The sequence below is a fragment of the Ricinus communis genome, chromosome 5 (genome assembly GCF_019578655.1).
Source record: "Ricinus communis isolate WT05 ecotype wild-type chromosome 5, ASM1957865v1, whole genome shotgun sequence".
Taxonomy (NCBI): Eukaryota; Viridiplantae; Streptophyta; class Magnoliopsida; order Malpighiales; family Euphorbiaceae; genus Ricinus; species Ricinus communis.
Window position 1 is genome coordinate 3,419,571 of NC_063260.1, and position 26,644 is coordinate 3,446,214.

The following is a 26,644-nucleotide window of genomic DNA, read 5'->3' on the forward strand; positions in this document are numbered from 1 at the left end:
TTTTCATTATAAAAGTACTGGTATATTATTAAAAATAAATGCAGTATTGCAATAAAAAAAGAAATATAAAATCACTGAAAATAAAAATTAAAATAAGAAATTATAAGAAATTATTAATAATATAATAGAAAAAAACATGGGGCATGGTAATAGAAAACGTGTTGTCTGTCTAGTGCAAGACAATTTTAGTATCTAAAATAAATTTCATATATACCAAAGAAATAGCGTTCACTTGGCAAACTGCACCATTGCATCAAATTATTCTACTCTGTTTTATGCAGGGGAATTTGTTCCCTTAAATTTCACAAAATTGATAAGACATATTATATATCATCTTCATAAATGCTACATAAACACAAATATCAATATCAGATTTTAATTTAATTCCTCTTGAGTGATATCAAATGAAATCTTTCTAATGCTTTTACAGATATCATACTTGTATCAGACCCAGAAATTCAAAACATGTCTGCATCAAAACTAGAATGTTAAACGACAGAAAGATTAGACATATAAAAGCAGCAGATGGAAGTAGAGAAGTATGAATGCTGACAGAGAAACAACAGCACAAGCATGCTGCCAGAACAGGAGAGCTGAAGCTTCTTTAACTGCATAACCTCTCAAGCTTGCCACAGCTCCAAGCAAGATAGCACTTGGCGTTGTGTATTGCAGCAGAAGCACAAACCGATACATTAGGTCGCCAGAGATTAACAGATTCCATCTATCAGCTAAGTAAATGACTCCAATTCCGATCGCGGGTAGCACCAAAAGCCTTGCGACAATAACTCCAATAGTTGTTCTTGTACCAAGTTTGTAGTTGGTCGGTCCTTCGGCTAGCAATCCTCCTAGGATTAGCATAACCGATGGCACCATTGCTTCGGATAGAATATCCAAACTATCTGTCATAAACTCGAGCGGAGCTTCAGTACCATACACTATCTTCTTCACTGCAGGAATTACCCCGATGATAATAGCCAACAGGGATGCAATTGTCGGAGGCTGAAGAACGTGGTGGATTGGTGTTTGTTCCGCCACAACTCTAATCTTACTGACCATTCTGGGCTCTACCAGACAGGCAATCGATTTCGGACTGTTTTCATCTCCTTCTTCCTCCTCTCCTGCTCCGGATGACTCTTCTATTTTATCAGGATTAGGGACATGTCTTTCTGAAACGCCATTGAAAAGTCTTGCTATAAAGGGTGTCTTGCTATGCTCACTTTCTTGATCTTCCAGTCCTGGAAATTCAGCTTCTACAAGTAGTGGCCTACTGTCATCAATAGATATCTCTTCAATCTCTCCTACTTCATCATCAACAATTTCATAATGTTCCAATGGAGGTTCCATCATATGATAAACAAACGTATAAACAAGAATAACAGCAACCCATTGCGCGAAAGATACATAAGCAATACCATTAGTATAACAATCGATCCCGAACGGATTATCAGTATCATCACATACTGATGTAACCACTGCTAGTGGGATATTACCTGTGTTGCCAAATCCTGTCATAATGATTGTAAAGCGAAAGAACTCTGGCGGCGGCCGGCAAATCAAAGCTACTAAGTAGCCAAGTACGCAACCAATCGCAGTACTAAGGAGTACATTTACAGGAATGAACCACCATCTGACAATGTTGTGGAGAGTAATGGGTGGACCAAGGTGAGTGAATATCAAACATGGCAAGAATAATACAAAAACTAGCTTGCTAAGGGTATTGAGAGTAGGTTTAGGGATAAGTTCATACTTGATGAGAATGAAACCAAATAGAGTAAGGGTGATGAGTTTCAACAATGGCACTATTGCAGCTGTTATATCTTCTCCTTCATTTTTAACCTTTTCTTGGAGAGCAAACAGGACAGACTCCATTTTTGTACCTGCAAATTTGAATGAGCTACTGTATGACATTCAAGTGCTAAAACAACTTGGAAAAGGGTAGAACAGAATCAGTGTTAAATTTAACAATTGTTGTAATATTATAGCAGAAGAAGCAAGAACTAGAAGTTTAAGCGAGAGGGTCATAATCAATTTGCCCAATCACGCAGAAACAAGAAACTGATTTTGGCTTAAGAGGAAAATGCCGAGAAACTTCACACAAACACAAATTTATGACTCTGAAAACTAAATTCATGTAGTTCAAAAAAAAAAGACTTTCAAGAATAAACAAAAGTTCTATAGAACATGAGAATAGAGATTGAAGAAGATCTGGAAATGATGAAAAAAGGGTGCAAAAGGTTTCCTCTTTAATTATTAAAGCTGACATTTCAATTATCAGCATTGAAAAATTTAGTTTTTACTAGCTGTCCTTTTTTTGTTCCTTCTGGTACAAGTATAATAGAATGGTAGATGTTGCATCCGAAGGTTATAACACTAACATGGTTCCCTGGTATTAATCTCTCCACGTTATACCAGAGGGTTTTTGGAACCTGGAGCCCCTATTGAAGCTGACATTTTATACATAAAAAAAAAAAAGAAAAAAGCTTTCGCCTTTAATCCAGTGGCTAGACAGTTAGTGATAAAATTATATCATAAACTTGAACAATCAAATTAATAATTCTTCTTCAATTTTAGACTAAAATGGCAAGACAAGAAAGGTTTCAATGACTAAAAGAAAAGCTAAAATGTTATTTAAAATTGTAGAAACATTCTACTGATATTTCTTACTGTTTATTAATTAATATTCATGTTCAAGACTGTTTTGACCTTCTGTACACATTTCAGTAACTAAAGAAATGGTCTGATGGGGACATTTGTACTCTGAAAGGAAATGTTATTTATTTATTAAGGAAAAGAAAGAGATTGCAAAATTGTGATTACCCAGTGTCTCATTACCGTACAAACAGACAACTGAAAAAAGAAACAAAACAAAACAGACATTAATGGCATCGAACTTTCAAGAGAAAGAAAATTTGATTTCGACACGTCTTTTGTTACCTAAGTTTCAACCTTCAATGTCCCAAGCCATTGAATTTAAACTTATCTTAAATAAGTTTTTTAATTGTATGAAATTTGTCCATTTTCTTACTTTGTATTGTATTAAATTAATGCAGTTTTTAAGAATATTTATGAAATGTATTAGGATTGAAATAAATGCTCATTATTAAAATAATTTTTATTTCAAGAAATTTTAGTAAACGAGAGATATTTACAAAATTATGAAATTTTATTTTTTTCTTTCTTTAATCAAATGATGAATTTGTAAATCAATTAATAAATCAGTTATAAAGATTGTCCATATATTAATTATTAATATCTACTTGTTATTCACCCCAATGCTTGGCATTTGGTAGGCTCCACTTGTCATTTCACTTTCTCAAACCCTAAACCCCTCGTAAAACGACACTTGTCACACTTGGATACGTTCCCACTTTATACATGCCAAATCTTCCGAGTTATGATTTTATTTTTTCTTTTTCTCGAAAATTTAGAGACTAAATCTAACAAAACTATGCTGTGGCTTCATACGACAATGAAAAGCTGGGGTCACATGGGAATAAATATGGCTTTTGAAGCCTCGAAACATTATTTTATTATTATTATTATTATTATTTTACTCAAGTTAAGGCTTTTCTATTTATTTTAAAGTGTATTTTTTATTAATAAAAAGTATATTTACTTATAAATAGCCTAATACTTTTTTTATTTTTATTTTATTTTATCCAATAAATATTAATATTTTAAATTATTTTTAAAGAAAATTATTTTAAAGAAAATTATTTTTTAAAAAATTAAAAAATAGTAGATGTCAATTAATAAAATGTATATGAACTTGTAATGTATTAATTATAATAAAGATAAAAAGAGAGTTTGACTCTCTAAATATAAAGAGCCAAATCTACTTTCTATTTTATATTTTAAAAATAGAGAGCGTATCAGAATCTTATTTTATTGAATAATTCTTTATAATAAAGAGTTTAGTTTATGTAAAGATTCATTTGGAGATGCTCTTATATTGTATATGTGCTCGACATAGTTTGTATGTGTCAGGATATTTTATTTTATTTTATTTTATTTACTGATATATTACGAACACACTAAAATATATTTAAGACATGGTTAGGACACTTCTAAAATACGGTGCAATAATTTTAAAATTCTAAAAATCAAACTCAATTTTAATTTAACTTCCTAATTTGTAGACCATTTTCCATAATTAGTCCAACAATTAAATTTTTAATCTAAATAGTCTATAATATTTACAAATATAATTATTTTTTGAAAAAAACTTTAGAAAAATATAAGACATCGAAATTGATTTTTAAATGTATAAAGAATATAATATTAAAAATTAGGGTACACTTCGTTTATATAAAATAGAATAAAAATATATATTTTATTTAACATGTTCCTCCTATATTATATTCTAAATTTTGTAAAAAAATAAGCGTATTGACATGTCCGCATCCAAGGCCTTGATGATAGTTCTTTGACAAAGTGTTGTTGCTGAAAAGAATAATATATGAAGTAGAAACTTTAGTGGAGATAAACTCTTTTTCTTCCGGGTCAACGAGATGGCTTAAATAGAAGATGAAGAATGAGGTATTTATGGAGATGAAGTTGTTCTTAACCGTTTGTGTATGGCCATTGGCAACTCTGTCGTGTGGCTTAAACCTATTTGAGAAGAAGTCTCTGTTAAGAAGCAATACAATTCCTCTTACCCCTCTCTTATTTCACTTCAGCACAAAGAAATTCAGCTGTAATCTTGCTAAGTTGAGTCACCTTTCCTTAAATTATACAATTTTTTTATGCTTCATACACATACAATTTTAATTCTTTTTCTTGTTTTATGATAAAGTCAGTTTTATTAAAATAAAAATAAAAGACCTGAGCAACATAATGATTCGTGGGAAAAAGAAACTCCAAAACCTCTAAAGTTCACAATCAAGTAAAAAAGAATTTACAAAACACAATAGATTTTACCACAGATATTCTCTTAGCTAATAATAATGAAAAGTGTAACTGGTAATTATATGAATAGTTTAATAATGGTTAATTAAATAATTACTTTTAATATAACATGTGATCGCTTCAGTGATTTTTGTTAAATATTATATTAACGGTCACAACATTATTTGTGTAATGATTATTATAATCATAATTTTTTTTTGGTTATTCTGTTAAATTACATAAATGAAGGTTCGCTCTTGAACTTGCTTTTTATTAATGGATCTGCATGAATAACACAGTAGCAAAAAGAATTAACGAGAAGTAACAAGATTCGTTATTAATATATATAAATATAATATAATCTTTTTCTTAGAATTGAAAATTTTTTCTCAAATACATATATAGTACGTCATCCTGACTCATGAAGAAAATGGAGACTGAAAAAGAGCATCAAAAAATAGGTTTACAGCAGAATAACTCGAATAAGACCTTCTAATCAACCATATGCATGGAGGCCATGAAGTTGCACCTAACATTTAGGTTGAGGGATGCCACATTTTCCAGGCACTTCAATGGCACGAGCATAGTCTATTCCAAAGGTAGGGAGCATAAACCTGTACTTGCACAGGCAAAGCAAATCGGTACGTTTAACAATATCACAGCATTGCTGGCTTGGTGGAGGAGGTGGTGTCAGGGTTGTCGTCGGATAACATCTCTCAATCAGATCATAGTGGTCTACGCCACACACAGGCTTTGCTTGAGCACCACTTATCATTGCAATTACCAACATTGCCAACACTATCTTTACTGCAACATTGCTTCTGCTGCTACCCATTTTGATCGGATGTTTATTTAACTTCTTTTATTCTATTTTTTTGCTTTTTCTCTGTTTTGATCTTATTGTGTCTGATCAATATGTTTCTCTATCAATTTATAGAGAAGGGTTTGAAATGTTAGTTCTATTTTTTATGTTTCTCTCACTAATTTCCTAGAAAGTAGTTTCAATTTGTGTGGCTCTTTTTCTAACCAATTGTTATTCATGTTAGGTGATGAGCCTGTAATATGTTTGGATACTATTTTGTAGCGTTTAAAACCGATAAATTTTCAAAAAATATTACCGAACTAACTAACTTTTGCTATAATATATAACATTACCAATTTATTTATGCTATTTGACCAATGATTTTATTTGTATAATAAAATAAATTGTTATTTTTATACGATTATTTTATTTTAATCTATAATTATATTAGTATTGAAGTAAACTTTTATTTTTATGTTATTTTTATCTACATTTATATTAATTTTTTAAATCATATAATATATATTTTTATACTTTTTTTTACTATGATATTCTAAAATAAATAAATATATTTTTAATGATATTAATGTTCTAAATGAATTTTAAAAAAATTTATTAATATCTTTTTATTTATCTCATTGCACTAATAGAACCTCATACGTTAGTGTAATAAATATTTTTATAATTTAAAATTCTAGATTTTTTATTATTATTAATAATTTTCATGTATTTCTTTTTATTTATTTTATTGAACCGATAAATTCCTCAATATATCATGGACTTTTTTAATTGTCATTATAATTCATATTAATTAGAAATAATTATTCTTTTACTATTATTTTTGAATTTATAAATATAAACATGTATATATATTTTATTAAAAAGATAATAAATATTATTATTATTATTATTATTATGGAGTAACTACAATAAGTATTATGCTTAACATAACTCTTTTTAAGAAAATAACAATCCTATTTTTAAGTAAGTTATATATTAGTAATATATCTATTATTAATATTTAAGATCATTTATTTCATAACTATTTATAATTAGTACTCTTTTGAGTTTGCCATATCAAAATTACATATTTTTATTATTGGAGAATTATATGACATGGCTTTATAAAATATTCACAAGTGGAGCTATATTAAAAAACTTCATGCCTATTAATTTTTTTTCTCAGAAAATGTAAGAATTAAATTTTAATTATTATAATATCAAAATAGATAAAATATTAAAATAATATACTTTTTATTCATGAGACCACCAATTAATTGTGGATTACAATGCAAGAACTAGCCATTAGCAAAAACTAAGGGATTTTTTGTAATGTAAGGTTTTCTATAGAAAATATTCTTATTTTAGGGTGGTATTTTACATAATTTCAATTTTTTTGTGATTTTTAATAGTTAAAATGGATGGATTGAAAAAAGAATATTGTTCTCCTCACCTAAAGGCGGATAAAAATTTTGCAAGCTCTATCAGCCAGTCTTCTACGCGAACAAAGGGTTGAATAGCTTTATTTTATTTTTAAATTTAAACCTAGCTGATAGGGGTTGTCCGCCAGGTGGACTTGTAGGCAGCTTTTATCCGCCATTTCAACTAGAGAACAAATCCCCATCCCTCCTCCATCATAAAAAACCATTTGAAAAAGAAATTTATTTTTAAATTATTCTAAAAATAAAATTTTATTATTTTTTACCTTATATATATATAATTAATTTATTACAAAAGATAGAAATTGAATATAAATTTTTTCACTCTTAACACAAATGCTTATTTGAATTAGACGTCAAATATATTTAATATTTTCTCTTTATGATTACAATGGGATCAATCATAAATTTTTCAACGCATGACATGATATGGGGCCTTATATCATGTGCCCTAGACCATATTGTAATGTGGTCCGGTTAGATGTAACATGTGCATCAGAATTTTGATGCGCATCTTTCTTTTAAATTTATGTTCATTAATTCGGTACTGAATGTTCATTAACTTATGGTTATTAACCATATACTGAATGTTTATTATTTAAACGTTAAATGCTTATTGTTTATTAATTTTATTTTATTAAAAAAATATTTATACCAAAATATAAATATTTATAAGATAACTTTAGCTTGACCTCTTTTTATTTACTAACTCTAAAGACGGTTTATATTATTTTCTATGTTATATATGTATGTTTCAATAAATTAATAAATATGGTATTCATTAATAATGAATATTCATTAACAAACTAATGAATATTATGCCTATAAATAATAGAAACTTATATCAATTATAAAAATATTTCAATATAATTTTCATAAAGAATCAATATCATTTTTATTTGAAAATAAATATTTTATACTGATTTGAGAAATATGTATAAAGTTATAACTACTAAATTGTCAAGAACAAATTAATGAATATGTAGATTATAAATGATGGACATTCTTCACTAAAATAATAAATATTTAAAAATTAACGAAATAAAAAATAAACATCATTATAGTAGAAAATGAAAATTGATATCTATTATAAAAATGTAACACTTTTAGTTATGGAATTATCAATTACATACTCATGAAATTCTTAAAATTTTCAAATATGCAAAGATTAGTTTCATTCACTAATAATATAAAATTTTAGTATATGAAGACTTTCCAAAAATTATATTATATTAGTTTCAATAGATAATTTATTTTATTATTTATCGAAACTATATTAGTTTTTTAATTCTCTAAAATATGACTAATTGAAAAATAAAAAAAATAATGTTACTAATTATGTATTTAACACTTTTATTCTATTTTATATAACTTCGTTTATATAAAATAGAATAAAAAATATATATTGTATTTAACATGTTCCTCCTATATTATATTCTAAATTTTGTAAAAAATTAAATGTATTAACATATCCGCATCCAAGGCTTGACGATAGTTCTTTGACGGAGTGTTGTTGCTGAAAAGAATAATAGATAAAGTAGAAACTTTGGTGGAGATGAACTCTCTTCCTTCTCGTTGACGAGATGGGCTTAAATAGAAGATGAAGAATGAGGTATTTATGGAGAGAAAGTTGTTCTTAGCCGTTTGTATATGGCCATTGGGAACTCTGTCGTGTGGCTTAAATCTATTTGAGAAGAAGTCTCTTTCAAGAAGCAATACAATTCCTCTTACCCCTCTCTTATTTCACTTCAACACAAAGAAATTCAGCTGTAATCTTGCTGAGTTGAGTCACTTTTTCTTAAATTATATAATTCTTTTACACTTCATACACATACAGTTTTAATTCTTTTTCTTGTTTTATAATAAAGTCAGTTTTATTAAAATAAAAATAAAAGACCTGAGCAACATAATGATTCATGGGAAAAAGAAACCCCAGAACCTCCAAAATTCACAATCAAGTAAAAAAGAATTTACAAAACACAACAGATTTTGCCACAGATATGCTCTTAGTTAATAATAATGAAAAGTGTAACTGGTAATTATATGAATAGTGTAATAATTAATTATTTTTTAATATAACATGTGATCACTTCAGTGATTTTTGTTAAATATTATATTCACTGTTACAACATTATTTGTGAGATGATTATTATAATCATAATTTTTTTTTGGTCATCCTGTTAAATCATATAAATGAAAGTTTGCTCTTGAACTTGCTTTTCATTAATGGATATGCATGAGTAACACAGTAGCAAAAAGAATTAACGAGAAGTAGCAAGATTTGTTATTAATATATATAAATATAATATAATCTTTTTCTTAGAATTCAAAAACTTTCTCAATTACATATATAGTACGTCATCCTGATTCATGAAGAAAATGGAGACTGAAAAAGAGCACCAAAAGATAGGTTTACAGCAGAATAACTCGAATAAGACCTTCTGATCAGCCATATGCATGGAGGCCATGAAGTTGCACCTAACATTTAGGTTGGGGGATGCCACATTTTCCAGGCACTTCAATGGCACGAGCATAGTCTATTCCAAAGGTAGGGAGCATAAACCTATACTTGCACAGGCAAAGCAAATCGGTACGTTTAACAATATCACAGCATTGTTGGCTTGGCGGAGGAGGTGGTGTTAAGGTTGTCGTCGGATAGCATCTCTCAATCAGATCATAATGGTCTACGCCACACACAGGCTTTGCTTGAGCACCACTTATCATTGCAATTACCAACATTGCCAACACTATCTTTACTGCAACATTGCTTCTGCTGCTACCCATTTTGATCAGATGTTTATTTAACTTCTTTTATTTTATTTTTTTGCTTTTTCTCTGTTTTGATCTTATTGTGTCTGATCAATATGTTTCTCTATCAATTTATAGAGAAGGGTTTGAAATGTTAGTTCTATTTTTGATGTTTCTCTGACTAATTTTCAAGAAAGTAGTTTCGATTTGTGTGGCTCTTTTTCTATCCAATTGTTATTCATGTTGGGTGATGAGCCTGCAATATGTTTGGATACTGTTTTGTAGCATTTAAAACCGATAAATTTTCAGAAAATATTACTGAACTAACTAACTTTTGCTATAATATATAACATTACTAATTTATTTGTGCTATTTGACCAATGATTTTATTTGTATAATAAAATAAATTGTTATTTTTATACGTTTATTTTATTTTAATCTATAATTATATTAGCATTGAAGTAAACTTTTATTTTTATGTTATTTTTATTTACATGTATATTGATTTTTTAAATCATATAATATATATTTTTATAGAATTGTTTTACTATGATATTCTAAAATAAATATATATCTTTTTAATGATATTAATGTTCTAAATGAATTTTTAAAAAATTTATTAATATCTTTTTATTTTTAAAATATTGACAAGTGATCTACTTTTTATTCATGATACCACCAATTAATTGTGGATTACAATGCAAGAATTAGCCATTACCAAAAACTAAGGGATTTTTCGTAATGTAAGATTTTCTATAGAAAATATTCTTATTTTAGGGTGGTAGTTTACATAATTTCAATTTTATTGGTGATTTTTAATAGTTAAAATGGATGGATTGAAAAAAGAATATTGTTCCCCTCACCTAAAGGCGGATAAAAATTTTGCAAGCTCTGTCAGCCAGTCTTCTACGCGAACAAAGGGTTGAATAGCTTTATTTCATTTTTAAATTTAAACCTAGCTGATAGGGGTTGTCGGCCAGTTGGACTTGTGGGCAGCTTCTATCCGCCATTTCAATTAGAGAACAAATCCCCATCCCTCCTCCATAATAAAAAAAAACCATTCGAAAAAGAAATATATTTTTAAATTATTCTAAAAATAAAATTTTATTATTTTTTACCTTATATATATATAATTAATTTATTACAAAAGACAGAAATTGAATATAAAATTTTTCACTCTTAACACAAATGCTTATTTGAATTAGACGTCAAATATATTTAATATTTTCTCTTTATGATTACAATGGGATCAATCATAAATTTTTCAACGCATGACATGATATGGGGCCTTATATCATGCGCCCTAGACCATATTGTAATGTGGTCCGGTTAGATGTAACATGTGCATCAGAATTCTGGTGCGCATCTTTCTTTTAAATTTATGTTCATTAATTCGGTACTGAATGTTTATTAACTTATGGTTATTAACCATATACTGAATGTTCATTATTTAAACGTTAAATGTTGATTGTTTATTAATTTTATTTTATTAAAAAAATATTTATACCAAAATATAAATATTTATAAGATAATAGCTTGACCTCTTTTTATTTACTAACTCTTTTTATTTACTAACTCTTGACAAATTAATGAATATGTAGATTATAAATGATGGACATTCTTCACTAAATTAATAAATATTTAAAGATTAATGGAATAAAAAATAAACATCATTATAGTAGATAATAAAAATTGATATCTATTATAAAAATGTAACATTTTTGGTTGTGGAATTATTAATTACATACTCATAAAATTTTTAAAATTTCTAAATGTGCAAAGATTAGTTTTATTCACTAATAATATAAAATTTTAGTATATGAAAGACTTTCCAAAAATTATATTATATTAGTTTCAATAGATAATTTATTTTATTATTTACCGAAACTATATTAGTTTTTTAATTCTCTAAAATATGACTAATTGAAAAATAAAAAGATGTGTTACTAATTCTGTATCTACAGTAATTCAAGATGGAATTATTGAGGAATAATGATGAGAAACATATTCCTGAAATAAAACTCATAATGCTTTAATAATGTGTCACTTTTCACATAATACAGAACAAACATTACTAAAATATGTAAACAAACTCTTTTGTTTTTGTTTTTTTTTTTTTCTTATAAATTTTGGTTAACAAAATAAGTAAACTTTCTTTGTTTTCAGTATTACATCCCATTTCTGATAAATCTAAGTTCAGTATTCCCTTGCAAATTATTTCAATTTAGATATTAGAGCTATCATGAAACCTCAGCCGCATTTTTTAAACGCTTTAATTCTATTCAAGTTAAGTTACAATAATAATAATAATATTAATAATTCAACAACGTCAAATTTAATTCACAGTAGTTTTTAGTCAAATTAAGATTTTTAAAGATAATAATATGACAAATTCAAATTTAAATCGTATTAATTATTAATAAATCTATATATAACTTTTAATTATTTATACAAATCAAAATTATATATATGAATCTTATAATTCTCAAGTACTATTGATTAAATTTTGAAAATAAATAGAAATTTGTAATAAATAAAAATATATTTTTAATAATTCTTTTTCTTATAAGTTTATAATAAGCAATATCTCATGTTTAATCAATGATAATTTAGTAATATGAACCGTTCATATGTTTTGTAATAGAAAGAGTACGAATTATTGCATCATGTTTCTGGTAGATCACAAGAGAACTCTTGTTCTCTTATTAATAATTTCTAATATGCACATGTAAAAGACTAAAAGATAATACCCTCGTATCATTCTTTGTATTTTGTATCTGCAATCATTCGAGGATATTAAGATTCTATGATTGGGAGCAGAAATTGTTGAAAGCTCTTACAAATCTAACCAATGAAATATGAATCTCTCGTCAAAACTAATGAGTAATGATCATGACTATATGATTTATGTCATATAACGTGTTATTTATGCGCGCGAAGTATAGAACTAGTCATATAGATAGTTGATCGCCATTTGATGTCGTATTAGAATTTGAACTAAAAAGCAAAATATAAAATGTAAGAGTAGGTAAAATACAGAGCCCATTAATAATATGTAATAATTTCAGATTTTATCATACTGCTTGAATTCAACCATGATTAAAATAATTAAGACTCATCGCCTGAATAGTTACCCTTCTTTAGTTATATATTCTTTTACACTATTGTAGGCAAAAACTGAAGATAAAGTAAATTAAAGTTCTATAAAAGTAAGTTTTTAAGAGATAAGATAAAGTTTTTAATTTTACCATATTTGTGAAGAATAAATGATAAGTGAAAGTTTTAGAGGGTAACATAAAGTTTTGAAATTACAACCTCTTTAACCTATCGATTTGGTGAGTTGAGATTTGAAGAATTTTAGAAATCTTTTAAGAATCTATAAAAACCTTACCTTGTAATTATTACCTCCTTCTCAAACAGGAAGTAGAGGGTAAAACTTTATAAAACCCACACAAACATTGAAACAACTCCACTAAATTTTAGTGTTTTGCATACTTTAAATGTGAGATACTCTAACAGGACTGAGTAAAAAAGACCAGCAGAAAACATATAATAGAAAAGCGCGGTGGATATCACATGCCTGCATATGCACTTGAAGAAAATGCAAGCAAACATTAATCAAATTTTTCTTTAGCAAAAAGCTAGCAACAAAAATAGTTCAAAGGCTGTTTTTCAGGATTTTACGTGATTTTGCAGTACATAATAAACCAAGAGCGATATCAACATGTAAAAATATTGTTGTGTGAACTCTAAGACTCAGATATAAGTCAAAGATGGTTAATTTTGAGGTTAAAGTTCAAACTTAAAATGAAAGCTGATTAGTTACAGGAATATGGTTGTGTAATGGAGTCTGAACTGAAGTCTGATTAATATTTTTGTAAAAGAAATAAAAACCCAATTTCATGATTGAAAGATGCATATTATATGCATTCTTTTTCTGTTTCCTTTTTATTTTCTTTTCAGACTTCAAAAGTGAAATAATAGGAATCATTCATTGGATTTCGACAAGGACAAAATGATAGTACATAATGTGATTCAAGCATTAGGAATATTTCATGTGAAATCTGCAGATGCATATTTATATATTTCAAACTTTGCAATCATCAGTGCGATCAGTTAATGGGTTGTGCTATTAGAACAAACTTTAAGGTGATTTAACAGTGATGTGAACTATCATGGCTGCTTTTCGCTGACATTATTTTCGGTCATTCGTAGAATCTGTCACATTTTTTGTTGTGTTCACTTTAACCTTTTTTTTCAACTCACAGAGCATCAGGATTAGACACTTCAGAATGGATTATAGAGTCAGGACTTGACAAAATTAGGGTTTTCTGTAAACAAAAATAGTAAGGGAAAATGACAAGCTAGATCAAGGGTTTTGTTAACTGAACCACACATCTTCATGCTGGATATTTAACAAGCCCTCAGCAAGGAAAAAACTATTGTTACTCCTGCATTTTTAGTGGTGATTTTATTTTTTAATAGAATAAATTTTATTTTTTTAATAATTACCTTTGTATAATTGAAGCCTATCTTAACTTAATATGAAATATGCAAATTACACGTTACTTTAAATGCACAAGGCATAGTTGGATTGCCTTAAATAGAAAATATAATGAAATGAAATTAGTTTAGATCCTCAAAATATCATTTGTGTTATATTAAATTTGTATGAACTTCAATATGTTCTTGAGAATCATACAGTGTGTTGCTCAACAATCTGTAGCCCTCCACAATATTTAATATGATGGTTAAAAATATAAATATATTATAAAAAATACTTAAAATTTATTATTTTTACTTTTTGAGATGTAAAATTACTATTTAAATTTGTATGCTCAGGTTTGAAAAGAATGACAGTTTGATTCAGTAAAAGTAGTCTAATGAGAGCGAGAAGTGGCCGCTGGGATAAAGACAGGATGCTTGAACAAGGAGCCGCTTCTAATAGGCTTTTAGGATGATAACACTTTAGGATATGTTGGTGTATAGATGAATTAAATTGCATATTGAAACAAGATCAAGAAATGATTGATAGCATATATGTAAAAATTAATCCTATGAGATGTCTTTTGGTTGTTTGGCTTAGGAGTTGCAGGAATTTCAAAATTGAATATGCCTAATTTTATAGAATGAGTGATCTTTTAAGAAATTTTCAAATTCACCAAGAGGACAAAACCATAAGACTAATGGAGACCGAACATATCTTACGTGACATGATTCCGGTTTATTATAAATGGTACCAGAGCAGGAATCCTTTTAAAAGATGCATAGTTTGAAGACAAAGCAGGCAGAACCTGCTAGGTTTGTGATAGCCTAGCTCAAAGAAGCCGTCCAATCAAGGGCGGAAAATGGACCTTTCGTCGAGAATAGGATATATGGATAAAGAACGGCTTCTAGTAGACTTTTAGAATGCCAACACTCTAGAATACATAGATGCATAAATGAATCGATTGCATAATGAAAGAGGATAGAAAATAAATAATAACATATATAAAAAATTAAAATTACTCACATGAGGTATCTTTTGGTTATTTGACTTTAAAATTATAATAACTCCAAAGTGTAGGGTGCAATGAGAACCAAAACGAATAATATCTCTCAATTAATACTTAAATTTTCTTGTAATATAGTTAAACTCAAAAAAATTTAATTAATTTTAATTTTAAAAATTTTCCACCAAAGTTACTATAGTAGAGATGGCTACTATATGTACAAAGAATTTATCTTTCCTATAAAACCTAATATTTCAAGCGGGATTTTTATTGTTGTGTATATAATTTTTCTTAAAAATTTTAATTCTGAAAATAAAGTAAACTAATAGTATCAAAAAAACATATAATGTTTTAGAAAATTCTTAAGATTTAAATAATTTTTCTTTAAATCATCATTACAGAACCAAGATTTTAAGTTGGTTAAAGATATAACAATAATAACCAAGTAAATTATAACATTTGTTAACCTAAATAATACAGTAAATTTGTTTAGAATTTTAGAAAAGTTAAAAGCTATATAGAATTATTTATTTATTATAAGTACATCTTAAAGAAATTAATAGGCATGAGGGGTTAAGCCAGCCCTGGAATCATATTCCAAGAATTTCCACTTAACAGAATCAAATTCTTTCTAATACCCTTTTTCAAGTTGCTTACCAATTCAATTTTCTCCCTCGTCAGGTGCTAACTTTTTTATGAAGGGCACAAGTTTAGGGAAAAAATAGAAAGAGAAAAAGTTCATGAACATTGCATATTGTAAACATATATATATATATATATATATATATATATATATATATATGTATGTATCAATTACAAATATGAAACCCAGAAATGATTCCCTTAGCTATCTCTAAAGCATGAAACAGTACAACTCCAGAAGATATCAGTACAGAAAAGGTGACGAGTGCTAGGGTTCCCAAAGCCAAACTTGGTCTAACATTCATCAGATAATTCTGCAACAACCCCATTGCTTCACAAACATCTTGATTATAATGCACGTAATACTCCTTCTCCCACTCCATCCAACCCGGACTCACCTCATGATGATCACAACTCTCCTCTACCATGTTTATCTCTCTAATCCGCCTTCGTAACACAATCATCCCCTCGTCAACACTACTACCCCAATAATCTCTTCCCTTGCCTTCTCTCCTCGCCTTAACCACCATGTCTACTCGAGTCCTCCTGCGAGACTGCTCGATCGACAATGGTTGCCCAGAAAGAAAAGGAGATAATGAAGGCCATTGGGTTGCTTCCATTAGATGATGATGGCAAGAGGCAATTCTAGTTAAGCTAGCAAGCAAAACGGAGATGGCTTAGTTTGTGTGGCAATAGAATGGGGAAGACAAAAGAGTATAAGTTTCTTGATTAAGGATTGGGTGTATAAATATATCATTAAGCAAAGTTTATATATATATATATATATAAGGGGTGTGTCTTGTAGTTTCTGAAATTGTGTCATTTTCATGGACCGTGTTGAGAATGACACATTGGCAAAGACAACGCGTGCACCGTATGCATTTTTCTTTTGGTGGGTTTCTGTTTGTGCCGTGTAATTTAGTCTTCCTTGCGGCGCAGTTTCCTTTTTAAGCTTTAATATCTTATATTCTTTACGTTTTGCATTATTCAACTCCTAAATCTTTTCTATTTTAGATTTTTACTTTTATTTTTATTTAGATTAACAAAAATTATATCTTTCAAAAAAAAAACAAGAATATTTATAAACATATTGAGTCTTTGTGTTTTTAATTTTATTAAGGTCCTCAATTATAATAAAGTAAAAATAAAAGAATTCAATAGAATAAAAATAAAAATTAAAAATTAAAAAGTTTAATAAAATAAAACTGAAAATTCGAAGGCTTAAAAATAACTTTTTGCAAATCGCTAATTAGCAATGTTAATATTCATCGAAAAGACTCAATTAGCTTATCATACTTAAAGCTGCCAACTTTTTATAATTTCAATCTGAATTATTAGCAGTATACATGAACGTTAATTGGAAACTTTTCTTAATGTGATTATTATTTTCAAAAAGCAATCATTTCCTAAGTGTTGAAGGTATATATACAAATACTATTTCCCTTCAAAATTAGATTTCGGTTCAACCCAATTAATTTTAACGGTCAAATTTATAAACCCATGATTCATAACTGATATGTCTTTTTTAGTACTCGCAAGTGCATGAACTGTTCCTATAGTAAGGATAAGTTCACCACGAGGTCGATCTCTCAAGAAACTATGAGGTTACTTATTATAAAGACTAATTATCAATACAAAACAATAAAAGTAAATCCAAACACTTTAAATCAATATTTTGAGAGAATGATATTCATAAAGTAAAGTAATTGAATAATAAATAAATATGAAATATAATGAAAAATGCAAATGTTTATGATCTAAAACTATATGCTAAAAATAGTATTTAATCTAGCAATACCCTTAAATATCTATACATAATTTGGACCGATCAATAACCCAAATTCATAATCCATAATGATGACTAAGCTACATAATTTTGAGTTTGATTGAATTATATAGAAACTGTATTGGTTTGAAGCGGGTGATTAAGTTGAGTTAAAGATGTGTTTAGCGAGTAATTAAGGAGGAAGTTATGCATGTTCTGGTAATTGAAGAAATTATTTAAAAAGTTGAACTTTAAGGATCTGCTGTATGAAATTATAGGCTACTTACTGGGAATTATAATTTTCATAAAGATTTAAAAAATTAAAATTATCGGCAAAAGCTTTCTCATAAACAGTCAGTATTTGAAAATTCTTAAGAAAATAAACCATGCATTTGGAGGATTATGAAAAAATAAATAATGGATACCATCGATCAACTTCAACTAAGAAAACAATTGATACAGACAAAATCATGATTGATTTGGATTCAACTCCAATCAACTCTATACAGGCCGTTGGATTATTCCATATGATACAGTATTAAATTACTTGAGACTTATTACTTTCAATATATCTACACATAATGAGCAATTCTAATTAATGTCTTAATTTAATAGTAAAATAAAACCAATGTCCTCAATTTAAGAACAGTCATCAATTTTATTATTAAGTTCATTAAAATTAAGAACTTTTTGAATAATATATAGACTTTATGATGCTCGAGAATAGAAACTCTTAGTGTTCAAAGAGAAGGAAAAAAAGAAGAAGAAGAAGGAATTCAAGCAGTTGTTATATTTATCAGCTGCTGAAAGTGAAAATAATTTAGTAATATATGAACTAAATAATTAAATGTGTAGCAATTTTGCATATAACATGGAAAAGTGGCATATGCTATTACGTGAATTCCACTACCCACTCATCACCTCACAAATTTGATCTGGACGGTTGAAAGAAATAAAATAATGCTTTTTTGACTTAATTATCAGATTAGGGTCGGCCAATCATTAATCCAGTACTTACCACTAATTGAGGTTGATTATTGAATACCTTTCTTCTTCACAACCTTTCGCCTGAATTTATGGGTTTCTCTACCAATGGAATTAAATTTATTTAGTTAATGGATCGATTTAAAATAAGATCATTTCACATCTAGTTTTATTTATCTTTAAAATATGAATAATCAATGTCAAACTTTATAATTTCTTGCATTATGAATTAGACTATATTATATTAAGGATGTATTTTAAATTTATTACAATGTAAAGCTATTCTCTTTTAAATTTGAACCATCATTAAACTTTATTAAATGGGGAAGTGCAAACTTATGATTTGGTGATAGAAATAAAATATAAACATATCTACCGTTATACCTTAATGATAGATGTATATTTTAATTTGATAGAGTTCTTCTTATTTATAAATAATAAAATGAAATAAAAATAAAATATGAAAGATAAAAAAACTATAGAAGCATCCAATTAATGAACATAAAAAATGACAAAGTTAAGCTTTTGAATGCCTAATGCACTAAAAATTTATCATGTTTACTTGTTAACTCTTGACTGTTATTTCCTCTTGCAAATAGAGAGGATATTGGTGGGTAAAATATATAAATGATATAATAACTATGTAAATTATATTTATTTGGTACGACAATTCAATAATTACAAAAAATAGTACTATAAGTCACTATTAATGAATCAGGTAAGAATACCTTTATATTTTTTGGCCATCTTATGTTAATGTGGCAATCAGATTCATTCTCTAATTTCATGTAACCATTAGCTTGTACATAATTAATCACAATAAACTTAAAAGATTTAATCTCTCAAACGCAGTCGCAAAGTTTATGAGTTCAAAATAGATGAGCTAAAAAAATATTTAACATCTAACTAGAATTAATTGTGTCTAAATAAGAGGTGATATAGTAGTGAGCGATAGAATTTTACTCTTACATTATTATATAATTATCAAATACGTAACCTGTTGGAATACTATTTTTTTGTGATTATTGAGTTAAGGTATCAAATAAATATATAGCTATAATTGTAATACTATTTATACATTTTATCCGGATATTGAGCTTTTATGAAACTAAAATAAAACAATAGAAAATTAATCAAGAAATAAACCAATAAAAAAAAAGACTTCATTTTTCCCTTTTATATTGAAGTTCTTTGGTCACCAAAACATTATACTAAGTGGTGGAAACCCCAAAGATAAGATATCCTTAGAGAAGTGCATAAAATGAAACAAGACAACTCCTGTTGATATCGGCACACACAGCACAGCAACTGCAACTAACCCTAAAGCCAAACATGGCCTAGTATTCATGAAATGGTTTTGCAGAAACCCTAGGGCTTCATAAACATGTTCATTATAATGCAGAAAAAGTTTCTTCTCCCACTCCATCCAACCGAAAGGCAGCTGCTCTTCATCACTTGTTTCTAACATCTTCATCTCCCGAATTCGCATCCGGAGGGTAATCATATTCTCATCCACAAGCCTACCACTGCTGTAACCTCTCTTCCTTGATTCTCTATTACTTGCACTGAACATAACCATTCTTGATGGTGGTGATCTTCTTCCATGGAGGGAAAAGTGCTTGAAGGAAAGAAGGTGAAGTTGGGTATGGAGTTCAAATGCTTCCATTAATTAGTAAGTGGATTGACAAAGAGAGCTAGCAACTGAAGCGAAATTTATAGAGTTCAATGAAGAGAAGAACAGCAAAACAAAAAAGAAAAAGAAAAAGAAGGAAGGGAGAATCGTTAAACCTAAATAGTTAGGAGTTAGCAAAATTCGTGTAAAATCCGTGTTAATGTGGTATGGGACCCGGGAAATGCCGTGTGGGTAATATTTGTTTTTAGAGGGAAACTATCTTTTTAATCCAAAAGTAAAGCAATACAGACAAAAATGAATGTACAGAATTAAGCATAAAAAACAAAGGAAGAATTAACAATGCTATCATAATGCATGCCTTTATAAGATACATTGAAGGAGGACTTCTTATACTTATTTTTTAGAAAGGACAAAACCCCATTTTGGATTTTTTTTTCTTTCTTCTGTTTTTGTGATTTGGATTGAATTGGGTATGAGTTTGTTTACTTTTAGTGCATGTGAATATTTTATATTTAAATAGTAAATTATTGACAATTATTTTAATAATTTAATATATTATTATACAATTTCTTATCGATTTAAGAATTGTATTGAACCGAATAACTAAAAAGAATCTTAATATTTTGAATTTTTTTAAATTTAGTTGTGTAGAAAAGATGTTTTTACACTTTAGAAATCTATAAATAGATACTATTCAATTATATAATGAAGTGACTTTTGATCAACTTTTTAAATACAAGTTATTAGAGATTGACCATTCTCTAATTCTAATCTTGAGAATTTTATTGTTCGCTGAATACAAATTTTTAAGTGTTTATTATATTTACTAAGCTATTTGCATATTGAACACATAGCAATGTGGAGATATCTCTTTTAGAAAAGTATTTATACAGTGTTTTAATCCTTAAAAATATACAAATTTCCTTTTTCAGTCATTGAAAATTATTATTTTTAATGTATGTATATCTAAAGTTTATCCAGAGCATGTAGGAAAGAATTTTTATAAATGGCTTAAGTAATACAACTACATATTTAAAATTTAAACTCGATATCTTAATTAAACTAGAAAATACTTTTATCATTTTTTTTTTATACTCTTGGATAAAAATTGACATTCTTTGATAGCTTTATCTAAAAGTGTATAGATGATATTGTAAGAGCCTTTTTTAATTTAACTAAAAGTTTCGAGTTCGAAGTTAAATATACGACTGTATTAAAACTTTTGAGTAGTATTTTATCATCCGTAAATGTTCTATCTAGTACTATCTAGATTAACTCTAGATACATGTAAATAAATAAAAAAATAAACTCGTGGTTCCACCGTTAATACTTACTAAATACCAATCTTCAAATTTCTTTTATCCATTTAGAGCTGCACGGTATCTCCAAACCTTAAATCCCAATTCAAAATTGCAATTTGTTTTCGGTGAACTTAAGGCTCTTAATTCTTCAACACCCACTAACAAAATAGCCCATCCATCGTCAAGAGAAGATAAAAATTTCTGATTTAAGTAATCACACTAAAATAAATGAATCGATTGTTCAGATTTTATATCCATGGCCTGAATGGGAAGATTTGATGAACTTGATGTTAAGGAGAGGGTACTTTGAAGCTAATGAGAATCCATTTATTTAAATGGAGAATTGGGTACCAAGAAAATGAACTGGATTAGAAGTGTATGCCTCAACTTTGCTCGAGATCATTTGGAGCTTATAAGGTAAAAAAGATTGATTTTTTGTTTGAATATAAATTAAATTATTAATAGAAGATATATTTGTTTTTCGTTGCTAGTTTTTTTATGGAATAAAGTTCAATTTGGCTCTCGAATTTTGCAGTCAGATTTGATTTGACCTTTTTTAACTTTTATGGCCAATTTAACTCTTGAATCTTTCGAATAGATTTAATTTAACTATTTTTTAAGCGAGTTGTTGCACACACTATAATAAAAGCATGAAAAAACGGTCAAATTGAGCTTGACTGCAAAGTTTGAGGGCCAAATTGAACTCGAGCCACAGGTTGAAGGACCAAATTGAACTTTATTCTTTTTCTAAGTAAAAATTAAAAAAAATATATAGATCTTTTTAAATTACCACAAATCAATAAAACAACAAAACTAACTCACCGCCACAGTCATTACTTTTCCATCACTATCACCAATACTTTTTAAATAAGAAATTATCAACATTATCACTAAAAATATAAGTGTATGAGATTTTATAATTCAACACCATCATTATCACCACTTTATCAGTTTCACCAACTAATTTAAAATCTAAAGTATATATAAAAAGATTATTATATAAATTTAATTATATAATTAAATCAAATATAATTCAAATTTTTTTAGGGTCAAATTTAGCCATACAAAAAATTGAGTGACCAAATTGAGCCTGTATTAAAAGTTGAGTGTTCAAATTAGACTTATAGCTCGTGCATTTTTACTCTTTTAAAAAGGGGCTACATTAACCTATTCAGAGAATTTAGGGTTAAATGGTTGTAAAAGTTGAAAAAGGCTAAATTGAAACTGATTGCAAAGTTTGAGGGCTATATTGAACCTTGTTCCTTTTGTGATTTAGGTTGGCTTCGGTTTTAATGTTTATGGATAGTTTTCATGGGTATGCATGTAACCTGCTTGATTTTGTGTTTATAAGAGAAATAGCTTTCCCTATTTTGAGAGGTCAGGTTATTATCCAAAGCACGCTGATTTCTGAGTAATTTAGAGAGTGAAACAGTGAGTTTTATCTTATTTTTCTTTTTCGTAATTATCATATTGAAGTCGTCATTCTGAATTTGTCACTGGAACAAAATATTTCAGTATTGATACATTTCAGTATTCCGTTCGGACTGTTTCATATTATATTTATATTATTTTAAACCTTTAAAATATAACAGTACAAAATTATTACTCATAATCTAATTAAATAGCATACTAGAGAGCAATAAATAAACATAAACTCAACTTTTCATTAGTATAGAATTATAAAAATAATTTTTTTTCTATAATACAATCGACTAATATATAAAATAGTATCTTATAGTATAAAGTCATGAAAATCAAATTACGTAAGTATTAAGTTATTATTACTAAATAATATATATTAAATTATAAAAATATTTTAATAAATTAGTGAAAAGAATGCATGGTTAAACTCTAGAGTACAAAATGTTGTGATAGATAAAAATAAAAAGATTATTATATAGAGTTTTAGATTTTTGGTTTTAAAATTTTAGATTTAAGTCGCTTTTATTGATAGAGAGAAAAAAGATTTTATTGAGTTAAGATTAAGTGTTATTGGAGTACTTACTCAATTCAGTGATATCATTCAATGATATAATTTTTTTTTATAAAGTTGCCTCATTTTGGCCTATTTCATTAATCTCAGCTGGAATAGTTATTTCGACCCAATCTCGGTCGTTCCAATTCGAGATGGCTAAAATTTTAATCGATACAGAATAAGAGGTATTGTTTCTCATTATTCTTAATGAAATGAGACATTCTGGTTATTCTAATAGGAATGAAACAGAATAAAAAACGATGCCATTTCTACTGAAAACGGTGTGCCTTGTTGAGTTTTTAGTGTCTCACTCATGTAGGCAACGGATTAGCCACTTAAGCTTACCATGTGAGAGTCGGTATACGCCTAAATGAATGAGAAAAAATTTGAAACGGCAGCCAGTCTATGCTAAGGGTGTATTTGGTATTAAAATTGGAAAGGTGCGTTTTTCAATTTTAATTTTAATTTTAATTTTATATCATTTTTGAAATATTAAAAATTATTTTTGAAATTGCTGTTTTCTCCAAAACAAGATTTGGGAAAATTATTTATAAAAATTTAAAAAATAATTATATTGAATAAAAAATTCAAATTTATTTTTTAAAAACACACCCTAAATTATTACATTTTAAAGAAGAGAATATATTTAAAAAATGGTGAAAATTTATGGCAATTGTGCTCATTTGACCATTAAGAATTAGTTAAAAATCTTATTCCATTAAGAGAATGATATTGCTATATTTAATCAATTAAAAATAATATACTTATTTTTGTAGATATTACAAATCATAAATAGAATGAAGCGAGTGGAAATTGCCAGATTTCAGTTCTGCTATTAGAATTGATTTCTTCTTTTCTAGGGCTTAAATTTGTAGTTAAATTAGTTTCTTTTTTCATTTTTTTTCTCTTTTAATTTCATATTTTTAATAATAAAAAAATTCATCAAAAGTAATTTATTAAAAAATTATAAATAATCTATGAAATTTGTGTTTTCTTCGTAAACGCATATTAACTACTATATTCCTATATTGTTATATCTATTTCTCATATATGATGAGCTTAATTTGTAACCTCACTGAGTTAAATTTAGTTCCCACCCAAATCCGAGACATTTTTATTTTAGTCGTTGCTAGTTATGTGGTCAATAGGGCCATACCCCCAAATATTGTCCCTGGCTTACATTATTATTACAATTTTGTACATAACTTTGCACTTAATTATTGGCTAGTAGACTTGGTATATATTTTTATTTATACACTAAACTAGTAATTTATCTTTATTAGTTTTAAATAATGGACTATATGTCAATTTATTTGATATAAAGTATGAAGTATTCATATATACATATCATTTTTTTTATTAATTATGATGTATATAACAGATTTAAGTAAGAATTTTTCATTCAACTAAATATTTATGCTCAATTTGCTTAGAATTTTTCTTTTCAAAGAAAATAAAAAGTAGTTATCAAGCCACAACCTCTTTTTATTTAAAGAACCCATTTGCTAATTTTAATGTCTATGAGGACTGGGATTTCCATAAGGTATGAATAAGTAATAAAAACTTGGTGAAAATTCCTGTTAATATAAATCAGACTAATTAAATTAAAGCTTGATACTTAACATCACAGTTAAATAATAAATTATGTTATAAGTGTTACTATTTATTGATCTAGAGATATACATCCAGCAGAAAATATTCATAAAACAAAAAGAAAAAAAAAAAAAGAGGTTTTTCAGGCTCAGGAAAAAAAAAGTGGAGCCTGTACCTTCTTTCACAATCAACAGATTGGAAAAATGTCAATGAGAGACAACTAAACCAAGTAATTCTGCCCGTCCTTCAACTCAAAATTTACAAATAAAGAAAAAGAAGACTAAAGTTTCAGCATGTACAAATCTTGATAAACATATATGGATACTAAAATCCTGTCAATTAATGCATGTGTGACAGGAGGTGAGGAGTAAGATATTTTCTGATCAACCAAAATGGAGGGTGGAGATGACTCCATTACCTGCCTCCATCAAGTGCAAGGCAATCATAATTGCTGAAATGGGGAGACTCATTGTAATAAGAAAAATCATACCCAAAGCCAAACTGGGCCTGGTACTCATCAAATGCATTTGCAGCAACCCAACAAACTTACATATAAACTGGTCATAACTCGCATACCATTGCTTCTCCCAATCCATCCACTCTTCTGGTGGCTCATAATTCCTCTCTATCATCTTCATTTCATGTATACGTTTCCTTAGCACTATCATGCTTTCGTCCACAAGCAATTCCCCATAGCCATTGTCATTGCTGTTCCAGTTGCAGGGTTCTCTTCTGCTGGAATGTAAGGCAGTGCTGTGGCTATGACTAGACCTTCTGATGTGCCCAAATTTCAGTATTCCGGTAGTTAATTGTTTACAAGGAATGGAGAGTGAAGGAAGCCCTGAGGAGGAGAAAAGAGAAGTTGGTTCCATCGGTGAGATTTAAGTCTGTGATTGAAAGTGAATTGCAAAGAATTGGTTGAGAAATTGAAGGTTTGGTGCTGGTATCTATAGGCATGAACCTCTCAAGATCTAGGAGCAAGTTTGGAGCTTGTTGGGTGTTCGACACGTGTCCTCTAGACTTTTTAAATCCTAATTTTTATGTAATTTAGATCTGGAAATGTCATGTGTCATTTTATGATTTGTCTAATGGGCCTTTGGGAGTAGGAAATTGCAGTTAAGGTCGGTGGCAATGTCAAATAATTGTCGCCTATTAAAAACATTTGCTTTTTTTGTTTGACAAAAATGAATAATATTTTAATCTAAGATTCCATAATTCAAATAATTCTGAAGCCGTTATGACAAGGTTTGCCACAAATTATTATGTATGACTTTTTTCTTTTGCCAAATGAAAGAGAGGAGTGGATTATAATAAGTAATTAGTTATTAATAATAACATTAAAAGATTATAAATTCTTAATAAATATTAAATAATTTTTATTTT

General features: G+C 27.9%; 6 protein-coding genes across 9 annotated transcripts; all 6 read right to left on the reverse strand.

The window, feature by feature from the left end:
* Positions 1-352: 352 nt before the first annotated feature.
* LOC8268625 (protein PIN-LIKES 2) lies at positions 353-2,569 on the reverse strand. Of its 4 annotated transcripts, none has more exons than XM_048375137.1 (2): positions 1,491-2,569; positions 353-1,301 (listed from the first exon to the last, which is right to left on the reverse strand). In XM_048375137.1, the coding sequence occupies exons 1-2, from the start codon at positions 1,906-1,908 to the stop codon at positions 505-507; spliced, it is 1,215 nt and encodes a 404-aa protein (XP_048231094.1). In that variant the 5' UTR covers positions 1,909-2,569; the 3' UTR covers positions 353-504. The 4 variants fall into 4 exon arrangements, with proteins under 4 accessions (XP_048231094.1, XP_048231095.1, XP_015582999.2 ...); XM_048375138.1 differs by having other exon boundaries at positions 353-1,298; positions 1,491-2,568; XM_015727513.2 differs by having other exon boundaries at positions 353-1,627; positions 1,748-2,522.
* Positions 2,570-5,198: 2,629 nt separating this feature from the next.
* Positions 5,199-5,804, reverse strand: LOC107262317 (putative lipid-transfer protein DIR1). Its single transcript, XM_015727514.2, has one exon. It carries the CDS (start codon positions 5,720-5,722, stop codon positions 5,417-5,419), a length of 306 nt encoding a protein of 101 aa, XP_015583000.1. The 5' UTR covers positions 5,723-5,804; the 3' UTR covers positions 5,199-5,416.
* Positions 5,805-9,470: 3,666 nt separating this feature from the next.
* LOC125370155 (putative lipid-transfer protein DIR1) lies at positions 9,471-9,912 on the reverse strand. The gene is made up of 2 exons (XM_048374741.1): positions 9,612-9,912; positions 9,471-9,514 (listed from the first exon to the last, which is right to left on the reverse strand). Exons 1-2 carry the CDS (start codon positions 9,910-9,912, stop codon positions 9,471-9,473), a joined length of 345 nt encoding a protein of 114 aa, XP_048230698.1.
* A 5,951-nt stretch (positions 9,913-15,863) lies between these two features.
* Positions 15,864-16,769, reverse strand: LOC125370068. Its single transcript, XM_048373723.1, has one exon. The coding sequence runs from the start codon at positions 16,628-16,630 to the stop codon at positions 16,178-16,180; it is 453 nt and encodes a 150-aa protein (XP_048229680.1). The 5' UTR covers positions 16,631-16,769; the 3' UTR covers positions 15,864-16,177.
* A 3,139-nt stretch (positions 16,770-19,908) lies between these two features.
* LOC8268623 lies at positions 19,909-20,590 on the reverse strand. Its single transcript, XM_002532591.4, has one exon. The coding sequence runs from the start codon at positions 20,423-20,425 to the stop codon at positions 19,955-19,957; it is 471 nt and encodes a 156-aa protein (XP_002532637.3). The 5' UTR covers positions 20,426-20,590; the 3' UTR covers positions 19,909-19,954.
* Positions 20,591-25,298: 4,708 nt separating this feature from the next.
* On the reverse strand, positions 25,299-26,388 carry LOC8268624. Its single transcript, XM_015727515.3, has one exon. It carries the CDS (start codon positions 26,131-26,133, stop codon positions 25,645-25,647), a length of 489 nt encoding a protein of 162 aa, XP_015583001.1. The 5' UTR covers positions 26,134-26,388; the 3' UTR covers positions 25,299-25,644.
* Positions 26,389-26,644: the final 256 nt, after the last annotated feature.